This window comes from Vanacampus margaritifer, chromosome 11 (genome assembly GCF_051991255.1).
Source record: "Vanacampus margaritifer isolate UIUO_Vmar chromosome 11, RoL_Vmar_1.0, whole genome shotgun sequence".
NCBI lineage: Eukaryota > Metazoa > Chordata > Actinopteri > Syngnathiformes > Syngnathidae > Vanacampus > Vanacampus margaritifer.
This window is the reverse complement of record NC_135442.1, coordinates 20,116,961-20,141,335: the sequence shown is the minus strand read 5'-3', so window position 1 is coordinate 20,141,335 and position 24,375 is coordinate 20,116,961. Positions and strand designations below refer to the sequence as shown.

Sequence of the window (24,375 nt, the reverse complement as noted above, 5' to 3'; positions counted from 1 at the left end):
TGGCTGTAACAAAGACGACTTGGTTGTGACGAAGACGACTTGGCTGTGATAATGGCTTGGCTGCGGATGGACGAAGACAACTTGGCTGTGACAAAGACAACTTGGCTGTGATGATGGCTTGGCTGTGGCTCTGGCTGTGACAAAGACGACTTGACTGTGGCGAAGACGACTTGGCAGTGACGAAGACGACTTGGCTGTGACCAAGACTTGACACAAACTCCCACACATAATGTAGACAATGCGCCCACACTGGCTGAACAAACCCCACAAACTAAATTTCATGTCTGCTAATTACTTGACTGTGACAAAGACAACTTGGCAGTGACGAAGACGACTTGGCTGTGACGAAGACTTGACACACAAACTACCACACATAATGTAGACAATGCTCTCACACTGATTGAACAAACCCCACAAACTGAATACACCTCTGCTAATTACTTGACAAGACACATAGGTGGACGTGGTTACACATAACGAGACGAGGGGAAAGACAAGGAACACAAAACAAAACACTGAACACTCAGACAACAAAGAAAATGAACAAAAACCCAATCCCACAGAACCAAAACGTGACAACTATTGAGAAAAGACCCTTGATTCAAAAATGATAATAATAACTAGCGTTCTCTATACTATGATTGTGTTTTGCCAGTTTATGTCATTTGGTGTGCAGCTCTATGTGGTTGAATTGGTCTCAGACATTTGGTTTCACCATTTGCAGTTATGCGTTTGCTGTTGTTTGTTGCCAAAGGTAACTACGGTAACGTGCAGGAGCCTGCGGGCCAGCCCGGCCTGAGCACCCCAAGTCCCACTCTCAGCCGCAGGAAAGTGGCACAGGACTACCTGGACAGAGCATCCCCTTCCTCCCCACTGTTGCCCAGAGAATCTCAAGACCCCAGCAGGACCTCTAAGTCCATCACGCGTCCCCAGAAACCACTCCCCGTTGAAGGAAACAGGTAGATGCTGTAATGAGGGAAGATTTCTACAGAAAGTACATTTCAGGAATATCTTTAGCAGAAGAGGTTATTTCAAACTTGATGTCATTTCGCGTTACGTGCAAGTGAAAAACGAGGGTGATTTTGGTTTCAATTTAGGTCATTTTTCTGCCATTAGATGGGATAATTGCATTTGAAAGACGTTGGTGAAAGCTCAGTGCATTTTTCTTTTCATATTAACGGTATCTAATCTTTAACATGAAGTAACACATTTTTTAAATTGTAAAATACAATTTGACCGCAGGCTCCACAAATATATGCATTATTATTGAATTCATCACTGCTAAAATTTAACGTGGACAAGTCTGCTGTGTTGCGACTGTAATTTTCCCATTGTAAGCTTTCCAAGTATGGGGCGGTTATTTATCGCGCATTAAAAAAAAATTGCGGCATCAAACGACCTGTAAATTAACTTAAAATGAATAAACAAATTTTGACACCCCTAATATATATATATGTGGAAATTGTGTTTGTGTTCATTGAGATATTGTTTAAAATGTTACTTTTCAAAGGGGGTGTACTCATTTACGCTGTGCACTGTGTATATATATATTAATATGAAATGTTGGTTTATGTGTGTGTGTTTATATACTGCAGGTACTACATGTATTTGCCTCTGGATAAACAAAAGCCGAGCATTAATGTGTTGAGTCAGTGGGAGGACAAAACCTACCGGCTGTACAACTCCAACATGCTGGAGAACATAGCAGCCCTTTTTGTATGTGCACACACATAAACACATCAATATAACACTCCATCGTGTCAAATATTTGTTAGAACTGAGCATCCACTTACAGGAGGAAGGAGTGACCAGGGCAGCAGAACTCCACAGGAAGTCATATCCTGGGGCTGAGCAGGCGCTAAAAACAACAATCAAAGAATTTTGCATCGATGCCAGGTTATTGAAATCAATCATTGCGATGTGAAGTGTGCAAAATTACCCTTTAAATGTGGTCCATGAAGCATTGTGACTTTGCAGGCGTTTCATAGCGGCAGCAGAAGCCAAGTTAAAGACTCAGTTGAAGTCCAACTACCTGACGCAGTTGGATAGGAAACGCCTATCAATGTGCAAACAGGAATTGGTAGGAATTCGAAATGACAGCACACGACAAATACAGTAGGCTACATGTTAGTATACTTGCTCATTGTCAAATGTTGGCCTGTTTGATTGACCACAAAGCTGATATACTTGCCAGAAGCCATAACCTAATTTGTTGTATGAATGGCAACAGGTTGATACATAGGTTTTCTCTTAGCCATTTATAACAACTCACACCAAAAAAAAGATGTGCGTAGACGAGCCGAGCTCTCTGAGCTAGCTGAGGTCATAGCTTGAAGTCTTTTCTTAATGTCTGCATCGTAGGAAAGTATGATCGGAGATGCTCAGTCTCTGGTCGAGAGGAAGAGGAAGTCAGGTGGCGTGAAAGAAGCACTCCAGGATGCAACAAAACTCACACAGAAACTGCGCTTCCTAGTAGAAGAGGTACAGAATACGTTTTTCACCATGTAAAACAATGACCAGGTGTTTTAATAACACATCTGTGACATGCAGCCTCAACACACAGTGCCAGACATCTTTGTTTGGTTGTTGAGCAACAACAAGCGCGTCGCATACGCTCGGCTCCCGGCTAGAGATATCATCTTCTGCAGCAGTCGGGAGGCTCGAGGGGTCCACTGTGGAAAGATAGTAACACTCTTCCTCAAGGTAGAAAATTTAGACGCAACATCAAACAATCTTGGCAGAAAATAATGACGTGTGCATGTTTGTGTGCATGTTCGCAGCCACCAGGGAAGCGTGTGGCAGGCTTTTGTGTTCAGGCCAAAGTGGATGTGTATTTGTGGTTTGGATCCTGCGAGGACTCTGCTCACATGCTGGACGACCTGCCGGAAGGCTTCAATGCCGTCACTGTGGGCACTGACGCCAACAGCCCCCCAACTCACCTGACGTCTATAGGTGAGAGTGACACGCAGTATTATGACTCTATTATTATTATTATTAGGGCTGCATCTTGCTATCCTAAAAACATATTGGTTAAAAATAAATATTAATACACAATTCACTTAATAATGAATGACCTGTTGGTTTTCATTTTTAGATAGTCAACCTTTAAAGTGTCATATTTGCATATACCATTCAATCCCCCATTTTTTTTTGGGGGGGGGGGTATGCAAGATCATGCAAAAGGCTTTGATGCAGCTTCTGACATGAAGAGGTGGCTTAAAGCAATGGCAGTTATTTAAAAAAAAAAAAAAAAACGCCAGTAGGTGGCAGCAGAGTATAAGAGATCAGCTCGAGCCATGTTGTATCACGCTCTTTTTCCCAGTGTTTTCAACAGGTTTGCGAATAATGATGAAACTTAGCTATATTCAAATGTTAATTGCTGCAAAACGGAAACAGATATAAATATACTTTTTTTTTTCAGACGAAAGAAGAGTCTCTAATATTTGTTTTGGTAGTTTCCAAATGTATACAGCAATAGAACACGAGCACAACACAAAATCGATCAAAAAGCGAAGGGGTTTGCTTCAGCGAAAATGGCTGGGAGTAAATGAGTTAAACTGCCTTTCAAAATAATTTGACAGATCTTGCCAGCCTACATGGGGCACTTACTTAGCAGCTACCTGCTAGTTACTAGCTGCTTGGAACAGGCGCCACATTCTAAAATGTCAGTGTAATTCCTTTGTTTTTTGCTTTTGCTGTTTTTGTTGGCAACAATTTGCGGTGGAGATTTAAACTGAAACTGAGCTTCAACTTCTAGTCGGGAAGACGAGTCAAGTCAGCCACTATGGCAAAAAAAAAAATCATATTTTAATCACGAAAAAAAATTCTGACAAAAATTAAACAAAACACTAAAAACTAAAATAGAAGCCGTGCATTGAGACGATGACGGTAACTAAAATGACTCAAATTTACGTCAAGGACGAAAACGAAAATGAAAATGACACAGTGCCGAAAATACACAAAATCCCATCAGAAGAAGGAATGAAATGCGGGTGGCAGATAAGAACCACTCAGAAACTGTTCACTGCATTTTATTAAATGTTCAAACATGTCATTCACTGTGCATCTGTAAAATTAATCTCAGGCAATTATGCACTTTTTTTTATTTAGGTGAAAACTTAAAAAAAATAAATAGGTATGTTATAATTTTCTGTAAAAAAGTTTAAATTTATGCTGAAGGAAAACCGACTAAATTGTCAATTTAGTCAACTAAAATTGCTCTTTATTTTTGTCGACTAAAATTGGATTAAAACTAAAATACAATCAGATTACTAAATTATGACTAAAACTTTAATTAATTTCAATCAAAAGACTATAAAACTAAATTAAAATTTATTGTCAAAATTAACACTGGCTACCATCATACATTGCATTGCTATGGTTACTCGAGGCAGAAAAAAATCCTTGTGCATTTTTTTTATTCGAGGTACTCAAATTCATCAACAACATATACTAATAGTAGTAAAGTCAAAATCCGAAGTTTTCTATTAGCCTAGTTACTGTTTTTGTGCCATCTTGAAGCACCTTGTTGCCATGGAACTATATCGAAGTAAGATGAGGCACATCGGTAGGGCTTTGTCGTCATCTTTTGGCTAAAGACGTGTCTTGAGTGAGCAGTTTAAAGTTGGACTTTTGCCACTATCTTGTGGCATTTACCTCACCGGTGTGGCATATCGAGAAGCTGATTAGACAGCATGTTCCATCCAACATCTACCGCTTACCCGGGGTCGGGCCGCGGGGGCAGCAGCTTTAGCAGGGAAGCCCAGTCTTCCCTCTCCCCAGCCACTTCAACCAGCTCCTCCGACGGGATCCCAATGCGTTCCCAGGCCAGCCGAGAGACATAGTCTCTCCAGCTTGTCCTGGGTCGTCCCCGGGGCCTCCTGCCGGTGGGACGTGCCCGGAACACCTCTCCAAGGAGGCGTCCAAGAGGCATCCAAACCAGATGCCCGAGCCACCTCAACTGATTCCTCTCAACGCGAAGGAGTAGCAGCTCGAGACTGAGTCCCTCCCGGATGACCGAGCTTCTCACCCTATCTCTAAGGGAGAACCCGGAAACCCTGCGAAGGAAACTCATTTTGGCCGCTTGTATCCGGGATCTTGTTCTTCCGGTCACAACCCACAGCTCGTGACCATAGGTGAGGGTAGGAACGTAGATCGACCGGTAAATCGAGAGCTTTGCTTTCGGCTCAGTTCCTTCTTTACCACAACGGACTGATACATAGTTCGCATCACTGCAGACGCTGCACCGATCCCAAGGTACTTGAACTCCTCCACTTGGGGCAGGATCTCATCCCCGACCCGGAGAGGGCACTCCACCCTTTTCCAACCGCTTCACACTCGGCTGCAAACCACTCCAGTGAGAGTTGGAGATCACGGTTTGATGAAGCCAACAGCACCACATTATCTGCAAAAAGCAGAGATGCAATGCCACCAAACCGGACCCCCTCAATGCCTCGGCTGCGCCTAGAAATTCTGTCCATAAAAGTTACCGAACAGCCTGTATCAGGGGGCTCGGTACCCCGTATTCCCGAGGCCCCCCCGCACAGGACTCCTCGAGGGACACGGTCAAACGCCTTCTCCAAATCGACAAAGCACATGTGGACTGGTTGGGCGAACTCCCATGCGCCCTCAAGGATCCTGCCAAGGGTGTAGAGTTGGTCCACTGCTCCACGGCCATGACGAAAACCACACTGATCCCCCTGAATCCGAGATTCGACTTCCCGACGGACCCTCCTCTCCAGCACCCCTGAATAGACCTTACCAGGGAGGCTGAGGAGTGTGATCCCTCTATAGTTGGAACACACCCTCCGGTCCCCCTTCTTAAAAAGGGGGACCACCAACTCGGTCTGCCAATCCAGAGGCACTGTCCCCGTAGAGGCGTGTCAACCACAACAGCCCCACAACATCCAGAGCCTTTAGTAACTCCGGGCGGATCTCAGTCACCCCCGGGGCCTTGCCTCCGAGGAGCTTTCCGACCACCTCAGTGACTTCGACCCTAGACATGGGGGAGCCCACCTCATAGTTCCCAGACCCTGCTTCCTCAAAAGAAGACGTGTCGGTAGAATTGAGGAGGTCTTCGAAGCATTCTCCCCACCGATTCACGACGTCCCGAGTCGAGATTAGCAGCACCCCATCTCCACTATACAGTGTTAATGGAGCACTGCTTTCTTCTCTTGAGACGCCAGATGGTGGACCAGAATTTCTTCGAAGCCGTCCGGAAGTCGTTTTCCATGGCCTCATCGAACCCCTCACATGTCCGAGTTTTTGCCTCAGCGACCGCCAAAGTCGCATTCCGCTTGGCCAGCCGGTACCCGTCAGCTGCCTCCAGGGTCCGACAGGCCAAAAAGGCCCAATAGGACTCCTTCTTCAGCTTGACGGCATCCCTTACTGCTGGTGTCCACCAGCGGGTTTGAGGGTTGCCGCCACGGCAGGCACCAACCACCTTACGGAAACAGCTCCGATCAGCTGCCTCAACAATGGAAGCGTGGAACATGGTCCACTCGGACTCAATGTCATGCCCATCACTACTGTCGTGAAAACAGCCATGCAATGTTAGCGATACACTATTACTATACTGCCCCCTGCTGTCTGTATATTTACATACACATATATTAAATCAGCATGCAAAAGAGATTTATTTCCTCAATATCAAATGAAATATCTCAAAATAAATAAAATGTGACCACATATTTTGTGTAGGTCACACAAGCACATTGACATTTATTGATTTGGTGATAATAATTCAGACGATATACTTTAAATTAATAATTATTTTTTAATTTGCTAAGCGGTATAGAGAATGAGACGAAATAAAACTTAGATTTACCTCTGCCAAGGAAGATTTGTTTGTGAAGTTTGTGTCTATTTCTTGGAAGTGTTACTTTCTAATTACATTTGTGTGTGGAGGGGTGGGTGGGGGGATTCTCCTGTTTTGCCTCTTCAGTGTTCATTCATGTTTGTGTGTGTGTTGTGTTGTATTTCTATGTGCAGAGCAGCATCAGTTCCAGTTAAGATGCCATATGTATCAAGCTCGCGGGTTGATTGCAGGCGACAACACGGGCCTTTCGGACCCTTTTGCTCGGGTTACATACTTGTCCCACAGCCAGACCACCAATGTAAATAATAGAAATGATACCTTCTGCAGCTGTTGTTGGCAGTCAGCATACTTGTGTTGATTTTTTGTGCGCCCCAGGTGATCAGTCAGACTCTCAGCCCCACGTGGAATCAGTGCTTGCAGATGAGTCGCATCGTGCTGAGTGGAGATCTTCGACACATACGGGAGGAACCGCCGAGACTTGTTGTTGAAGTGTATGACGACGATGCACTGGTAATATAGATACACAGTCAATTCTGTAGAGTAGATTTGACTCTATTTTGAGTGGAACTAAATAGAATCAGTTTTAGAGTAGGATAATAATTACACTTGAACGAGAGTAAAATAAAGAATTGAAAATAAAAAAATAAAAGTCACTCAAGGGTTGAGGAACGAACTCACGACCTTCAGCTTGGGAGACTACCACACTACCACCTGTGCTATGCCCCTCCTACGGTTATCTCCAATAGGAGAGTTAGGAAGATTCCGGCTGACGCGAGCGATATACTAACACAGGAGCTGCATGGCTTTGGAGTAGAACAACTCTTCCGTGACTTTTATTTGATTATTTTTTTTAATTCTTTATTTTACTCACTTCTGAGTGTAAATATTACTCTTAAACTTAGTCTATTTGGTCCCACTAGAGTCAAATATAGTCAAATTTACTGTACAGAATTTACTGTGTAGCCAAGCTTAGATACCGTAGATATAAAATCGATGTCATGGATATCAAATATCAGAATACCGTATGTACTATAGATAGAAATCCTAAATATAATTGAAGTGCTAATTTGTTATTTATTTTGCTAAAAAAAATGTGTCTCCATAAAACAAGTACGGAAGAGGATTAGGGCCAGTGAAGAGGAAAAAAAAGGTTGGTAAGATTCTGAATTTATTCTCAGCATTCTGGCTTTTAAATTAGAATTCTGACTTTAAAGTGAGAATTCTCACTTTGTTCTCAGAATTCTGACTTTCTGGCTTCCCCCCCACAATTTATAGCTCTACGTCACAAAGTCAAAATTCTCACTTTATAAGTGACAAAGTGAGAATTATGAGATTAAAGTCGTAATTATCACTTTAAAGTCAGAATTCTGTGATTAAAGTCAGAATTCTGAGAATGAAGTGAGAATCCAACCCTTTTTTTCCCCTCTTCACTGGTCCTAATCTTCTTCCGTAGACAAGAAAGGAAACAGTGGAAAACAGAGTCAGTTGTGCTTTAAATTTAGATTGAGCATTCTCGTTTAACATTTAGGTGTAACATATCTCCCAAGTTGACAAACATTGTTGAAAACATGTTCAAAACGTACATTAAAAATGTACATCAGTTCTTTAAAACTTTGTTTAAAACTTAATGTGACCACAAAAAAAAAAACATTTTTAGCATGGGCCACTTTACAATGACACACCAAAGAATATTGCCAAAGAAATGGTGCTGACTTAGACGTTTACAAAAGTAGTGATTGGGGATTGAGATGTCATATTCAGATTTACATTGATATCTCTACCCCACAACCATATCAGAGCTTTGAATTTTAATTGGCTCAAAGATAAAGAAAGGAGGAATGTTTTTTTTGTCTGTTTATTTTATGGCCGGGTCAGTCAATGCAACATTTTTAATTGCAAATTATTTTGTGGACCCCCCCCCCCCCCCCCACACACACACACACACACACACACACACAAATTTTGTATTGTGTATTCCGGAATCCCAGTTTGGGAACCAGGATTTTGTTTCACAAATGTCATGTGCAGGGCAAGGCGGAGTATTTGGGGGCCACAGTGGCCTTGCCTGAGGTCCGTCTGCTCTCCGAGTCCTACACACCCCCTACGCTGCAGTACAGTCCGCTACACCACACCAGCCAATCAGGAGGAGAGCTGCTGGCTGCATTCGAGCTGGTGCAGGTCAGCTGATCCTTGATTCCAATTTTTTTGATTGGTCAAAAATTAGTAGATAGCAAGTTATGCTTTTCCATGTGTAGATTCCCATGTCTGGAGAGCAGAGTCTGCCTCCTTTGGAGGAACAGGAAGGGGGCATCTACACGGTGCCTGAAAACATCAGACCTGTTCTCAGTACATACAGACTCGAGGTGTGTGTCGAAAAATGACCTTAAAACGCATAAAATTGCTTCTTCAGACTACAAATTAACCCTAACCCTAACCCTAACCCATCCATGCAAGTCCAAGTATTGCAATTTTGTGCACATGTGTTCTATATTTCTCTGCTAGGTGTTATTTTGGGGTCTACGAGAGCTTAAGAAGGTTCAGTTACTGTCTGTTGATCGCCCTCAGGTATACACACATTTGCCACTAATTACCTATTTATATATATCCATCCATATATACATATATATATATATATATATATATATATATTTATATTTATTTATTTATTTGTATGCCTTTATTTTTTATATTTTATAGATTTATTTTATTCAAAAAATATAGATTTTAGTCATATTCATATGAATATTTGTATTTGTTGTATATTGAAATAGACGATGTGGAACAATGTCACAATGACACTAAAACGTTTTTTTTTAAACACCATCCATTAAAAAACGAACAAAATTGTGTTTGCAGGTGTTTATCGAATGTGCTGGAAAAACATTGCGTTCTTCCGTCATTCAACGCTACAAGTCCAACCCCAACTTCACCACGCTGGTTGACACCATCGAGCTGGTCCGTACATTTTCTTTTCATATGTTTCTATTAGCTTACTATCTGTGTCACAATGAAATATATATATTTTTTCTCCTTTGTAGGAGTTACCAGAGAACGAGCACCTCCACCCTCCGCTCAGCATCACTGTTGTGGACTGGAGGGCTTTTGGTCGCAGCACGCTGGTTGGAAACCACGTAATCAACAACCTGATGACTTTCAAATATGTTGCTCCCCCAGCCCCGCCTGCCTCCACACTGATGCACACGCCACCTGCAGTCACGTACACACCTGATGGTAATGTTACATATTGTCACCCTCTTAAAATAATTGCCCAAATAATTTTTTTGTCTAAATCATCTCCTCATGATGCAAATGGTTTAATTGTTCGTGCTTCCTGAAAAATGTGAAAAAGCGAGATAGAAGGAGTCGATATATGGAAACGTTTTTCTTTTTTGTTTACTTTTGTTTTAACTCTTATATTCTATCTTTATACATTCATTATATTACTTTTTTTAATCTATACTTTGCATTTGTAGTACATTATTATTTATTTATGACTTATTTACATACTATGTACTTATATTTATGTACTTACATTTTTTATACTGTATACTATTTACTTTTTATTATTTTATAATTTTGTTATAATATTAGTGCTGTCAAAGTTACAGTGTTAACTGATTAATTAATCACAAAAAAATTGTCGCATTTATCATGAAATAACGCAGATTGATCGCACTATTAATTTTGACAATAGATTATCCTTTAGCGTGACAGCGGATATTTACGTTTAATGTAGCACAGGTTGTGTTTGAGCAATAAACATAATTTCATGCATTAAAGTAAAGTATTTAATAAATGTTTGCGTATGACATTCAGAATATTTGTTTATGTCAAAATATCGAGGTCATTTTTTTTCCATTTTAAATTATGCAAGTAATTAACTGATTAGAAAATGAGGAGGATGAGCGTGTGCCGTGGTTCCAAAAATGTTGAAGACGTCCTCATAAAATTAAATCTCAAAAGAATTGACACACAACCGGTGCTCTTCAAATTTGTCAGGAAAAAAATGTTGATAAAAAGGCTTTTCTTCTTTCTTCTTTTCCTTTTAGCTTTTCCCTTCAGATTAATCGTGGTTAATCAATATTCTAAGATGTGATTGTATCGTTTGACAGCCCTATATAATATATATCAAATGTTATGTGTATATATAGGATACTTTGTTACTCCTTTATTTATTTATTTTTGTTATTCCTATTTTAGTTTTTTGTAATATTTTATTATTCATATATACAAACCCAATTCCAAAAAAGTTGGGACACTATACAAATTGTGAATAAAAAATTAATGCAAATTATGTGGAAGTGCCAAATTTTTATATTTTATTCAGAATAGAATATAGAGAACAGGTCAAAAGTTTAAACTGAGAAAATGTATAATTTTAAGGGAAAACTATGTTGATTTTAAATTCCATGGTGTCAACAAATCTCAAAAAAGTTGGGACAAGGCCATTTGCACCACTGTGAGGCATCCCCTCTTCTTCTTACAACAGTCTGGAAACGTCAAGTATAGAAATAGGAATGCTGTCCCATTGTTGTCTCTCTAACTGTTCAACTGCCTTGGGCTTTCTTTGTTGCACCTTCCTCTTTCTAATGCGCCAAATGTGCTCTACAAGTGAAAGAAGTGGACTGCAGGCTGACCATTTCAATATCCGGACGGATCCTTTTCCTACGCAGCCATGATGTTGTAATTGGTGCTGCATGTGATCTGACATTATCGTGTTGAGAAATGCAAGATCTTCTCTGAAAGGGATGATCCCTGGATGGGAGCATATGTTGTTCTCCAATCCGAATATACCTTTCTGCATTGACGATGCCTTTCCAGATGTGGAAGCTGCCCATGCCACACGCACTCATGCAACCCTTTACGATCACAGATGCAGGCTTATAACTGAGTGCTGATAACAACTTGGGTCAGTATGATTTAGCGCCCCAGTTTTCCACAAAGAACTTTGAATCGTGATTCGTCTGACCACAAAACAGTTTCCACTTTGCCACACTCCATTTTAAATAACCCCTGGCCCAGAGAAACGCCTACGCTTCTTGGTCTGCTTTAGAAATGGCTTCTTCTTTGTACTGTAGAGTTTTATCTGGCAACGGCGGGTGGCACGGTGGATTGTGTTCACCCACAATGTTTTCTGGAAGTATTGCTGAGCCCTTTCTATGATTTCCCTTACAGTAAGCATTCCTGTTTGCAGTGTAGTGCCGTTTAAGTGCCGTTTCATACATTTTCAAATCATTACAAATATTATTGTGTATAAATATTTGTATCTGTTGTCTCGGTGGGATGATATCATTAACTGTGATTTGTCCCTTGTCCAACAGAATCGTCGCAGCATGCTGCAGAGATGATGTCAACTCCCGACGTTCTCATCACAGTTGAAGAACCGACCCCCGAAAAGACAACACCCATGAGGAAAAAGGTGACCCCCGATGATCACACAATTATCATAGTTTATATGTAAATGTTATTTTTGTGTTTGTATGACATGCAGGAGAGCCACAAAAAGACCACCCATCGTTCTTCCAAGCGAAGGAGGCGGACCATTGCGGACGAGTCGGCAGAGTGCGTCATTGACTGGTGGTCCAAATATTATGCATCTGTAGAGAAACAGGTAAACTCCCACATATTCAGTCTGTGAATTTGCTTTTTATTTATTTATTTATTGTGGGGGGGCTTGTTTGAAACCCCATCTATCACTTCTAAAGTATCTTGTTTTCACCACTTTAAGAACTGATAAATATATGGGGTGAGTTCAAACACGAAGCCGTAAACATACTGCGCCACATGACCTTGTGTTTTTCATGGATGCATTCCATTCACATTAGAAGCTGCATTTGTTTTTGTAACATGAACAGAAGAACTATGTAAGAACTACTGTAGCCTAAGCATCGTTATTGAAATGATAAGCATGTGATGACTATCTTAACTCATTCACTCCCAGCCATTTTCCCTGAAGCAACCCTCTTTGTTCCCAGGATTTTGGATTTTGGATTTTGGACTGGATTTTGACTGATTTTGCAAGGCCCGCAGAATATTGTGTTCTATTGCTATAAAAATATGGAACCTACCAAAATAAAGATTTGAGTCTCTTCTTTCATCAGGAAAAAAAGCTTGTATCTGTTTCCGTTTTGCAGCAATTAGCTTTAGAATAAAGCTAAGTTTCATCATTATTCACAAATCTGTTTAAAACAGTGGGGTAAATAGCTCTTTGCAACATGGCCCTGCTTGATCTCTTATACTCTGCTGCCACCTCCTGGCCGTTTTTGTAATAACTACCATTTCTTCATTCATTCTCTTCAGTTCAGAGGCTGCATCAAGGCCTGTATGCCCTAGCATAAAAAAACACTTAAAACATTTAAAATAGAACGTATTTATACGTTTTGGGGAGCAAATGCACTTTCCCCTCAGTGTCCTAAATGTAAAACCTTCATTCATTGCCATTGGTCATACCATAAGATAAGGTGTTGGTTGGAATATATAATTATAATAATAATAATAATATATAAAAAATATATATAAGATTTAGAAATCCTATCACGGCCTCCCAAATAAATGTTTACTCAATATAGCTGGCAAAAGTTACATAACTTTCCTTAATTTTGCAGCGAGGAATAATATATATTGTTTCAATGGGTCAACGAAAAAGCCCTTCTGTTGATGGCTGATGGAGGAAATTAGTAAACTTTTACTATGGCCAAAAAGTTCAACCTTGGTTTCATCAGACCATAACAAAATGTCCAAAAACCCAGGCGTGAAAGAAAATATGTTCAATTAAAATGTGTTGAATGTTTTTCTTGTAAATAATAATAATAATAATAATAATAATAATAATTGGATTTTACATGCTACAAAGAAAATGTTTTGGAATTATTTGCTCTTTGCTGTCAAGCGCATCTTAGATGCAGGCTGAAATGTGGTCTCATGAAACCTTCAATTAAAAAAAAAAAATTGCGGCATATTTTTCTTTTTTCAGTGTTCAAGTTACTACTGAATCCTCAAATTCATATACATTGTTTTGTTTCCATTACAGACCAAACAGACAGAAGGGCCTGTGTTCCCACAAGTTTTTGAAAAAGGTAAGAATCTCTTTGATCTATGGTTCCGGTTTCAAGGCAGAAATAATGGTTTGGTTGGTTTGTGTGAGAATGTTTTTGTGAAAGGTTTCTTGAAAAGCAAGCAAGGTTAGGTGTAGCTTAGACCATCTATGTGGGTGGAGGTGTTATTGATATACCTTCGCCTCCAAGCATTTACTCTTCTTTTTCGTATTTCATTTTATTATTTATTTTAAATAAAGTGGTGCCCCCTGGCAGATCTTTGCAAAATGTGCTGTGCTACAGATGCAAATGAAAGTGAAGTGTAACGGCCGTGACGATTACACCATTTTATACTTCACGTATTTATTTTCATATGTAAAGGGAGCATAAATGTTGGATAAGCATTTTTTAAAAAACGAGTAATTATGCAGCGAGATAGTAAACTCTTGTAAAAATAAATCCATATTCAGGGTTATACGAGTATGAAACTGTATTATTACAAGCATCTAGCTTTATGAAGGGTAGACAGCATGGGTCTGTTTTAGGGTTTTGCTTTTCAAATCAAGTCCTGTACATTCCTTGGCACTTCCTCCTTGTTTGGATGAAGGTACGAAACAGAATAGTATAAAACTGGTAGTAGGTTAACTCAGCAATTTGCCTCATACCCACAATAGCATTGTTGTGTATTACAGCTTTGCCGTACCACAGCTTGCTCAGCGATGGAATAGACTCTTTAGGTAAGGACAAATGTAGAAATGAGAGAGTGGAACAAGCGTGTAGATACTACCACTAGGTGTTGGTTGATTCAGGTTGTTAGGTGGAATTGTGGTGTGGTTCTGTAACGGCATGGCTGCTATACCCCAGGAAGGAACACTGTTTATTTTATTTTCATTTTGTACTGTATGTCCCCAACTCAAAACTGGACATGTGTTTTTGTCCTGTCAGTGAGCAGCTCATCGGATGGCAACAAGAAAAAGAAACAGAAAGGAAAAGGAACGCCAGAGCAGAACTTGAACCAGACCCCCAGTCTGCCCACCAAACTGGCCACGCTGCAGGTACTCGTCATAAAATCCATCAAACAATGAAACTTGTCATTTGACCGACATCAGACTGGAAATAGCTTAAAGAAAGTCTTTGAACGCTTACATGACCTGTTCAAAAGAATTTTCAGATTGGATGTCATAATTATTGCTTGTGGATATTCTCATTCACCCAAGTCATTTCATTCTCAGGGCATCAATTGAAACTGGAACGTTCCGTTTATCTTAGAAGACTCATCAGAGTAGGCTTCATCGGTTCATGCAATAAGGCTTGGTTAGGACTGACCATAAGGTGGTGTGGAAAACACAAATATTGTGCTCCAAGTACAAGGCACACCTTAACCACATAGTATCATTCTTGTGGAATACAAAACGACAGTTGTTAACTCATTCACTCGCAGCCATTTTCACTGAAGCAACCCCCTTCGCTCCCAGCTGGTTTACTGGATTTTGACTGATTTTGCAAGGCCCACAGAATATTGTGTTCTACTGCTGTAAAAATATAGAACCTACCAAAAGAAAGATGAGAGTCTCTTCTTTCAACAGAAAAAAAAGGATATTTGTATCTGTTTCCGTTTTGCAGCAATTAGCATTAGAATATAGCTATGTTTAATCAATATTCACATTCCTGGTGAAACCACTGGCAAAAAGAGCTTGTTGCAACATGGGCCTGGCTGATCTTTTATACTCTGCTGCCACCTGCTGGCCTTTTTTTTGTAATAACTACCATTGCTTTACGCCACCTCTTAATATCAGAAGCTGCATTAAAGACTAAAAAAAAACATTTTAAAAAATGTGTACATACTGTACATTTTGGGGAGTGAAGGACAAAGAATAAAAAACGTGTTTATACGTTTTTGGGTTTGAATGAGTTAAGATGCTGATAAGCTTCTGTCTATCAACAACTCATTGGGTGGATATTTCATTAATATTCCGTTCAGTTGTAAAAAAGATTATTAATCTCTTTGGGATGGATGAAAGGACAGGGCATCATAAATAGCGTTTGAAGGGTTAACCTCAAACCTCATAACCCTTGACTCTACAGCTATACAACAAGGAGCTGGAGGCAGAGTTAGGACCCTTTGACGATTGGGTCAACACATACGAGCTTTTCCGCGGGAAAGCCAGTGAGGAAGAGGGGTCCACAGAAGAGAGGTTCGTTGGCAAGTTCAAGGTGAGACACTCGTAATGAATTAACATCTCTATTGGATTTGCTGTACTCCACAACATGAGTTTCCCTTTCTATAGGGGCGTTTCTGCTTGTATAAGCTCACTGAGGATGAGGAAGGGGAGTGGGAGGAAGACGATGGACATCTCAGAGTCAACAGAGGGATTCCGCAGAACACCCCAGTTCAAGTCCTTATTCGGGTTTACATCGTCTCTGTAAGATGTGCTGTGTTGTGTTCTGATCTCCTTATTGTCTTGCTAGTCTTCATTGTACTGTCTGTGAAGGCATCAAACCTGCACCCAGCCGACCCGGACGGAAAGGCTGACCCTTACGTTGTCGTTCAACTCGGCAAGAATGAAATCAAAGACCGTGAGAACTACATCCCTAAACAGCTGAACCCCGTTTTTGGAAGGTTCGCAGTCTCCATCCACCTGTGCCTTGACAGTTTTGTCGTCAAGTACACACCCGTTGATTTGATCTGCCTTGTTCCAGGTCATTTGAGATGCAGGCAAAATTTCCTCAGGAGTCTCTGCTGTCGGTGCTCATCTATGACTACGACATGGTGGGAGGGGACGACTTGATAGGGGAGACCCGCATTGACTTGGAGAACCGCTTCTATAGCCGACACCGAGCCACCTGCGGACTTCCAACTGAGTACAGTCTGTGAGTAGAAACGATTCCATCCTGGCATTCCAGTTTGCATCTACTTGTCACTGTATGGTCTTTAATAGTAAAATATTTTAAATTTTGCCGTTTAGGGAATAGGCTTCAGGGTTAGGTTTACTAACCAGTGTTAGGTGAGGTGTCTATCAGTATTCACCCATTTCCCAATCAATAAAACGTAGGGGTCTTGTTCTACTCTAATTTGGGTCCACCAACATTTTTTTAAATCTTAGAGCTACTTCTTGGTCACTGATTAATGTGAGGGCTACCAGTTTGATACTGTATTCACTTCTGAATAAACAAATTTGCTTATTACTGTTAATTATATATTGTTAATGATATATGTAGGCTCCAGCGCCCCCCGCGCCCCTTGTGAGGAAAAGCGGTTAAGAAAATGGATGGATGGATGGATGATGATATATGTGAAGACATGACCATGTTAACTCATTTGCTCCCAAAAACTTACGAAAACGTTCTATTTTAAAGAGGGTCTTGGTCCCAAAAATGTATTTAGATGTTTTTTATGTTTTTTGTTTGTTTTTGTTAGAGCATACAGACGGCTTTGATGCAGCCTCTGACCTGAAGAGGTCCTTTAAAATAATGGTAGTTGTTACAAAAAACGGCCAGCAGGTGGCAGCAGAGTATAAAAGATCAATCAGGGCCATGTTGCAAAAAGCTCTTTTCTCCAGTGTTTTAAACAGGTTTGTGAATGATGAAACTTAGCTATATTCTAATGCTAATTGCTGCAAAACTGAAACAGATACAAATGTACTTTTTTCCTGATGAAAGAAGAGACTCTAATCTTTCTTTTTGGTAGGTTCCATGTTTTCATTGCAATAGAACACAATATTCTGTGGGCCTTGCAAAATCAGTCAAAATCCAGTAAAACAGCCGGGAGCGAAGGGGGTTGCTTCAGTATAAATGGCTGGGAGTGAATGAGTTAATGGTTTCTCCCAATAAATAAGGGGCGGCGTGGTTCAGTAATAGAGTGGTTGTTTCCCAACCCAGAGGTTATGGGTTCGATCCCATGCCATTGTGACCACGTCTAAGTATCCTAGTTGAGCAAGATACTGAACCCCCATTTGCTCCTGATGCTGAGTTATCAAATGTAAAGCGCTTTAAGCGCTTTAAGAGCCTTGCAAGGTGGAAAAGCTCTATATGAATGAAGTACCATTTACCATAAATGAATGACCTCTTTCACAACCCATAATGACCAGCACTGCATTGGGTACTATACCATCAAAATTAGTAACCAAAACGAAAGGACCTGAAACCTGATAAGTGTTATGGTACACATCGTTTGTTTATTTTGGTATCCTTCCCTACGAAAAAGGAAATAATTGTATTGTCTCAAACTGAACCGATTGGTGACTTCATGGCGTTGCACCAGTTAGTCAATCAGTCTGTTGCGGCAAGTCTGTATGTGGCATCATCATATCAGTGTGAATATCTTCAAATAGTATAAAAGGTGGTGTTAGCTCAACGCAACTGTCAAATGTCCCATCTTGCACCTACTGATTGTGTCCCTCAGTGAAGGTTACAACGCTTGGAGAGACTGTCTGAAGCCATCCGAGTTGCTATCAAAGCTGTGCAGAGAAAACAACGTGGACGGTCCTCACTTCAGACCAGGACACATCACTGTGGCGGACAAAGTCTTCACCGGCAAGACGCTGTTCATGCATGAAGGTACGTAACGCCGTTTCTGGTACTGAAGATGATCCCAAGGATGAACTTGACATGTGCATATGTACCAGATGAAGAACCGATTGAGTCCTATGAGCACTTGTCTCTCAAGATTCTGCATCGTTGGGCTGAGATCCCAGTTACTGGGTGCAATCTCGTACCGGAACACATCGAGACTAGGACGCTGTTTCACAAGGCTCGGCCCGGGATGGATCAGGTGTAACTGAGTATTTAACTATCGGAGGAACCTAAGTTTCCAACTAAACAAGTGTTGTCTGGTTACAGGCATAACAAGGCTCTGTTTTGTGAACTTGATTGATTAAATATGGAGTTTCATGGATTTTGTTTGTACACATGCAGGGTCAGGTCCAGATGTGGGTGGACATGTTCCCCATGGACCTGCCTCATCCTGGTCCTGCAGTGGATATTTCCCCTCGCAAACCCAAAGGGTAAGATTAGTTTATGAATGGCACTAAAAGGCAAAGCATGCCACCTGTTTTGGACAGGGTGTCAGTATTGAGCGTGTGGTTGCAGGTATGAGCTGCGCGTCATCATCTGGAACACGGAAGATGTCATTCTGGAGGACAGCAACTTCCTGACTGGTCAAAAATCCAGCGATATTTATATCAAAGGGTAATATTTGTAATATTATTACCCTTTCATATCGGCATGTAGCTACAGTAAGCAATTCTTCTCATCTGTAGTTGGCTGAAAGGTTTGGAGGACGACCGCCAGGAGACCGATGTCCACTACAATTCTCTGACAGGGGAAGGAAACTTCAACTGGCGTTTTGTTTTCCCCTTCAGCTACTTGCCAGCTGAGAAGGTGATATGTATAAATTTGCCCTAACATTTCCAAAACACAAGATTGAAATACAAGATTATGTTCAAAATTAATGCATTTACTTGTTTTTGGCCATTTTCCTAGTAAATATGATGTACAGTGTATTCATAATATACTGTGTATTTTCAATTAAATTATTTTATTGAACAGAACATGCGTTATAGGCTGTCACCTTATCATGGTAGAGGGGTTTGTGTGTCCTAATTATCCTAGGAGGTAAGTTGTCTGGGGCTTTATGAACCTTGTCAGGGTCACCCATGGCAAATAAGTCCAATGTGAGGGACCAGACAAAGCGTAGCTCAAAAGACGTGACAAATAAAAATAATGAATTAGGCTTTTCCTTGCCCGGACAGGGGTTACTGGGGCCCCCCTTTGGAGCCAGGCCTGGAGGTGGGGCTCAATGGCGAACACTTGATGGCCGGGCCTGCAGCCATGGGGCCCGGCCGGGCTCATGCCGAAAGGACAACTTGGGTCCCTCTACCCATGGGCTCACCACCTGTGGGAGGGGCAATAAGGGTCAGGCACAATGTGAGCTGGGCAGCGACCAAAAGTTCCTTTGTGGTCCGATCCTTGGCTACAGAAGCCGGTTCTAGGGACGTGGAACGTCACTTCTCTGACAAGGAAAAAGCCTGCCTGGCGTGCAAGGTCAAGGAGTTCCGATTAGACATAGTCTGGCTCACTGACGATTAGGTTAATACCAGTCATCTTAGTGGGGTTGGTCTCGCTTGCACGCTGGAGTTGCCCATAGAGTGAGGTATCAAGCAGGGAAGGCATACTTATTGTCCCCCCAGCTTGGTTCCTATACATTGGGGTTCACCTCGGTGGACGAGAAGGTTACCTTCCTCCTGCCTTCAGGTTGGGGGTTCCTGACTGTTTGTGCTTATGCACTAAACCAGAGGTCCCCAACCCTGGTCTTCAGGGACCGGTATCCAGCCTATTTTCCATGCCTCCCACAGCCAACACAGGTGATTCATATCATCAGCTAATCAGCAATCTCTGGAGAAGGCTGATAACGATCTCCACCTGTGTTGGCTGTGGGAGACATGGAAAACAGGCTGGATACCAGTCCCTGAGGACCAGGGTTGGGGACCTCTGAACTAAACAACAGTTTAGAATCCTGTATTTTTAGAGGCCTTGGAAGGGATGTTAGAGAGCGCTCCTACTGGGGACTTCAATGCTAACTTGGACAATGAGAGTGAGACTAGGAAGGGCAGTGTTCTGTTATTGGACTTCTGTGCTCGTCATGGATAGTCCATATCGAACACCATGTTCAAACATAAGGGTGCATGTCCATATATGCACCAGAAAACCCTAGGCCGCAGTTCAGTGGCGTAACACCATGCTGAGAGGCCCAGGTGCCCAACAACACTACACCCCCCCCCCCCCCACCACCACCACCACACACACACACACACACACACACGTGACATCTTCAGTATATTGAACATTAAAAATACCACAAAAATCTTTCAATACATTGTATTATTTTGTTTGAACATGTTCAAAAGGCTCACTATGGCACCAAAAAACAATAAAGTAATTTGCCATAGATTTGACTATGGTTGCACCGTCGATATTTACGGCACTGCCGCAGTTAGATGATCGACTTTGTCTTGGACACTTGGGTGAAGAGAGGGGCGGAACTGTCCACTGATCACCACCTGGTGGTGTATTGGCTGCGATGGTGGGGGAAGATGCCGGTCCAATGTATTGTGAGGCTATGCTGGGAACGTATGACATAGTCCCCGTCAGAATTCCGCCATGTTCTGGGGGAGGCGGCTGACATTCCCTGTGCGGGATTGTTCGAGCCATGGAGAGCACCATTAGTGCTAGGCTTCTTCACCCACGCTGTAGCAAGGAAAGGTACCGAAGGTCTTTCATATCCGCTGCTGTTAGACTTTAAAATCAACTGTACTATCGGTAGACCATTGATGTGGTGCGATGTGATGTTTTAATTTAGAATTTAACAAATGTGATGATGATGCCATCCATTTGCACTACTGTGTTCTCTGTTTTTATTCAAGTGTAGGCTACATAAGTATTTTTGTAATACATATTATTTATATATGATGTGTGATTATGTTTATTGCTGCTGGTAACTCTGTGAATCTCTCCACCGTGGGATAAATAAAGGTGTATCTTATTTTATCTTATAAGTCTGAGTGGACCATGTTCTCCTCCATTGTCAAGGAGGCTGAGTGGATTTGGTGGTTGGTGCCTGTCGTGACGGCAATCCCCAACCAGTGATAAGGGATGCCATCAAGCTAAAGCCAGTCCCATAGGGCCTTTTTGGCCTGTGGGACTAAGGAGTCGCCTGATGAGCACCTGCTGGCCAAGTGAAATGTAGCTTTGTCGTTTGCCGAGGCAAAAACTTTATAATGGGAGTAGTTCGGCGAGACCATGGAAAACGACTTCTGGTTGGCTTCATGGAAATTCTGATCCACCATCCGGCATCTCAAGAGGGGTAAGGCAGTGCACTATAAACATTGTGTATAGTGGAGATGGGACGCTGCTGACCTCGACTCAGGACGCTGTGAGTCAGTGGGGAGAATATTTGGAAGACCTCATCATTTCCACTGACATCACACTGAAGTCACAGGAGTGCTGCTGCTTAGTGGCAGGGCCCCTGGGGTAGATGAGATCCAGCTGGAGTTCCTAAAGGGCAGGCTCAGGATGTTGTGGGGCTGTCCTGGTTGTCATGCATGCCATTGGGAACCTCTCGATTGGCAGACTGGGATAGTGGTTCTCCTTTAGAAGCAGGGTGTGTTCCAAGTTCCAACTAAAGGAGATCACACTCCTCAGCCTCTCTGGTAATGATTATTAAATGGTGTTGGTTTGTCCATTGGGGAGTCAAATCTCAGATTTGGGAGGAGCATTGTGGTTTCTTTCTGCCCGTGGAACAGTGGACCAGCTATACACCCTTCGCATGGTCCTCAAGGGTGCATGGGAGTTTGCCCAACCAGACTATGTGTTTTTTGTGGACTTGGAGAAACCGTTAGACAGTGTCCCTTAGGGGGTTCTGTGGGGGATACTTAGGCAGTATAGGGTACCGAACACCCTGATACGGGCTGCTCGGTCCCTGTATCACCAATGTCAGAGTTTGGTTCGCATTGCTGGCAGTAAGTCGGCTTCGTTTCCAATGAGCGTTGGACTTCGCGCCAAGGCTGCCTGCCCTTTGTCACAATTCTGTTCATAAATTTTATGGACAGAATTTCTACGTGTAGTCGAGGCATTAGGGAGATCCGGTTTGGTGGCGTCAGCATTGCATCTTTGCTTTTTGCAGATGTGGTGGTACTGCTGCCTTCTTCAAGCCACAATCTCCAACTGTCACTGGAGCGGTTCACAGCCAAGTGTGAAGCAGTTGCGATAAAAATCAGCACCTCCAAGTCCTCAGTCGGACAAGGGTGGAGTGCCCACTGGGTGTTAGGATTGAGATCCTGCCCCAAGTGGAGGAGTTCAAGTATCTTGGGAAAAATGGTACAGGAGATCAACAGGTGGATTGGTGCAGCGTCTGCAGTGATGCAGACATTGTATCCATCCGTTGTGAAAAAGGAGCTGACCCAAAAGGCAAAGTTCTCAATTTACCACTCGATCTACGTTCTATAATTACAAGCTGTGGGTCGGGACCGAAAGAACAATATCGTGAATACAAGTGGCCAAAATGATTTTTTTCTCCGCAGGGTTTCCGGGCTCTCCCTTAGAGATAGGAAACGATAATCTTCCCGGTAATCTCGGAGGGACTGAGTGAGCCCTTCAGGCAATTCAGTACACTGGTAAACCAATTAAAACGCACAAACGAAACGACTTCTGTATTAGTAATATTTTGCTAGCACGACCTGCCACCACTGTATGACATTTAGTTATTTGCCTCTTATCAGTGATAGTGACTCTACATTTTTGTTGAGATTTGTTACATTTTTGTTGAGATTTGTATTTGTTTTCATACTTTTCTTATCATAGGTAGTGGTGGTAAAGAAGCGAGACAGCATTTTCTCCCTGGACAAAACTGAACAAAAGCTGCCCGCCATCCTCAGTCTTCAGGTCTGGGACTTTGAGACGCTCTCCTCCGACGACTTCCTCGGTATGTCACAGCACGTCAGCTTAACTCCAAAATGTTGTAATTTTACTCGTGCTTACATGCGCGTGCACAGGCACGGTGGAGTTAGACCTCCACGGCTTCCCGCGTGGAGCAAAAACAGCCAAATCGTGCAAAGTGGACGTCTTCACGGATGGGACAGAGAGGATCTCCATCTTCCAGCAGAAGAGGTCCAGAGGCTGGTGGCCTTTCAGCAAGTCTGGCGAGTTGACGGTATGCTAACCTCACCATTTTGGACCTTGGACCAGGAGTTCCCTGATGGACTGAGAACCAGCTTTGGTAAATCCATTAAGCCGAGTACAATTGACTGACAGGTGTTTCCTAATAACCTCCCTAGGGGAAAGTAGAGGCAGAGTTTCACCTTGTGACAGCTGAAGAGGCTGAGAAAAACCCAGTGGGACGAGCGCGCAAGGAACCTGAACCGCTGCCCAAACCAAAGTAAGACCCATTGGTTGCTGATGCTTTTCGAACACTTCTGCATTATAGTGAACACCTGCTCAACTTGCTTGACTGCTAATAGTAAAGAAAAAACTGAATAATTGGCACCTACTCCAAATAAAAAATTGTAATTGATGCCACAAGGTGGCAGCAAAGCATTACTTAAGTCTTAATTGAAACTTTTTGACTCATTTCAACATACTTCCTTGACATCAAAACGGTGTCAAAGCAATATTGCTTTGGCACAAAAACAGCAAATAGGGTTAAGTTTTTCAGGGTTTTTTTGCCTTTTCTTTTTGTATCTAGAAATTTGGAAGGCTAATTCCTTTTTAAAGGAAAAAGTTGGGAGCTAGAGTATATTATTCATTACTGATTGAAGTTTTAAAAACGTTCTATTATTGACATTTAAGGCAACATTGTTAGCGCAGCAAAGCAAGCAGTTTGCTCCAAAACAATTTGTTGAGATGTTTTTACATAAATCATTATGTTGGGATTTAATACATGAGACCAAAGTTCTGTAAACTAATTTCTTTGTCGTGAAATATGAGAAAGACAAGTCTAACAAGAGTACAACTAAAAACATTTAATTGAAT

General features: G+C 41.9%; 1 protein-coding gene across 1 annotated transcript in view; it reads left to right on the top strand.

The window, feature by feature from the left end:
- fer1l6 (fer-1 like family member 6) overlaps positions 1-24,375 on the top strand; it is a 34,281-nt gene that overhangs the window by 9,339 nt on the left and 567 nt on the right. The window contains exons 15-45 of the mRNA XM_077580659.1: positions 755-959; positions 1,596-1,716; positions 1,796-1,896; positions 1,978-2,080; positions 2,362-2,481; positions 2,551-2,703; positions 2,781-2,952; positions 6,991-7,115; positions 7,193-7,327; positions 8,846-8,995; positions 9,073-9,180; positions 9,320-9,382; positions 9,674-9,772; positions 9,856-10,048; positions 12,139-12,236; positions 12,309-12,428; positions 13,848-13,893; positions 14,544-14,588; positions 14,797-14,906; positions 15,937-16,065; positions 16,140-16,274; positions 16,344-16,471; positions 16,552-16,722; positions 18,254-18,408; positions 18,477-18,622; positions 18,766-18,854; positions 18,940-19,038; positions 19,110-19,230; positions 23,209-23,329; positions 23,400-23,557; positions 23,682-23,782. Of these exons, the coding sequence (XP_077436785.1) occupies positions 755-959; positions 1,596-1,716; positions 1,796-1,896; positions 1,978-2,080; positions 2,362-2,481; positions 2,551-2,703; positions 2,781-2,952; positions 6,991-7,115; positions 7,193-7,327; positions 8,846-8,995; positions 9,073-9,180; positions 9,320-9,382; positions 9,674-9,772; positions 9,856-10,048; positions 12,139-12,236; positions 12,309-12,428; positions 13,848-13,893; positions 14,544-14,588; positions 14,797-14,906; positions 15,937-16,065; positions 16,140-16,274; positions 16,344-16,471; positions 16,552-16,722; positions 18,254-18,408; positions 18,477-18,622; positions 18,766-18,854; positions 18,940-19,038; positions 19,110-19,230; positions 23,209-23,329; positions 23,400-23,557; positions 23,682-23,782 (3,820 nt within the window). The remainder of the gene's footprint in view (positions 1-754; positions 960-1,595; positions 1,717-1,795; positions 1,897-1,977; positions 2,081-2,361; positions 2,482-2,550; positions 2,704-2,780; positions 2,953-6,990; positions 7,116-7,192; positions 7,328-8,845; positions 8,996-9,072; positions 9,181-9,319; positions 9,383-9,673; positions 9,773-9,855; positions 10,049-12,138; positions 12,237-12,308; positions 12,429-13,847; positions 13,894-14,543; positions 14,589-14,796; positions 14,907-15,936; positions 16,066-16,139; positions 16,275-16,343; positions 16,472-16,551; positions 16,723-18,253; positions 18,409-18,476; positions 18,623-18,765; positions 18,855-18,939; positions 19,039-19,109; positions 19,231-23,208; positions 23,330-23,399; positions 23,558-23,681; positions 23,783-24,375) is intronic.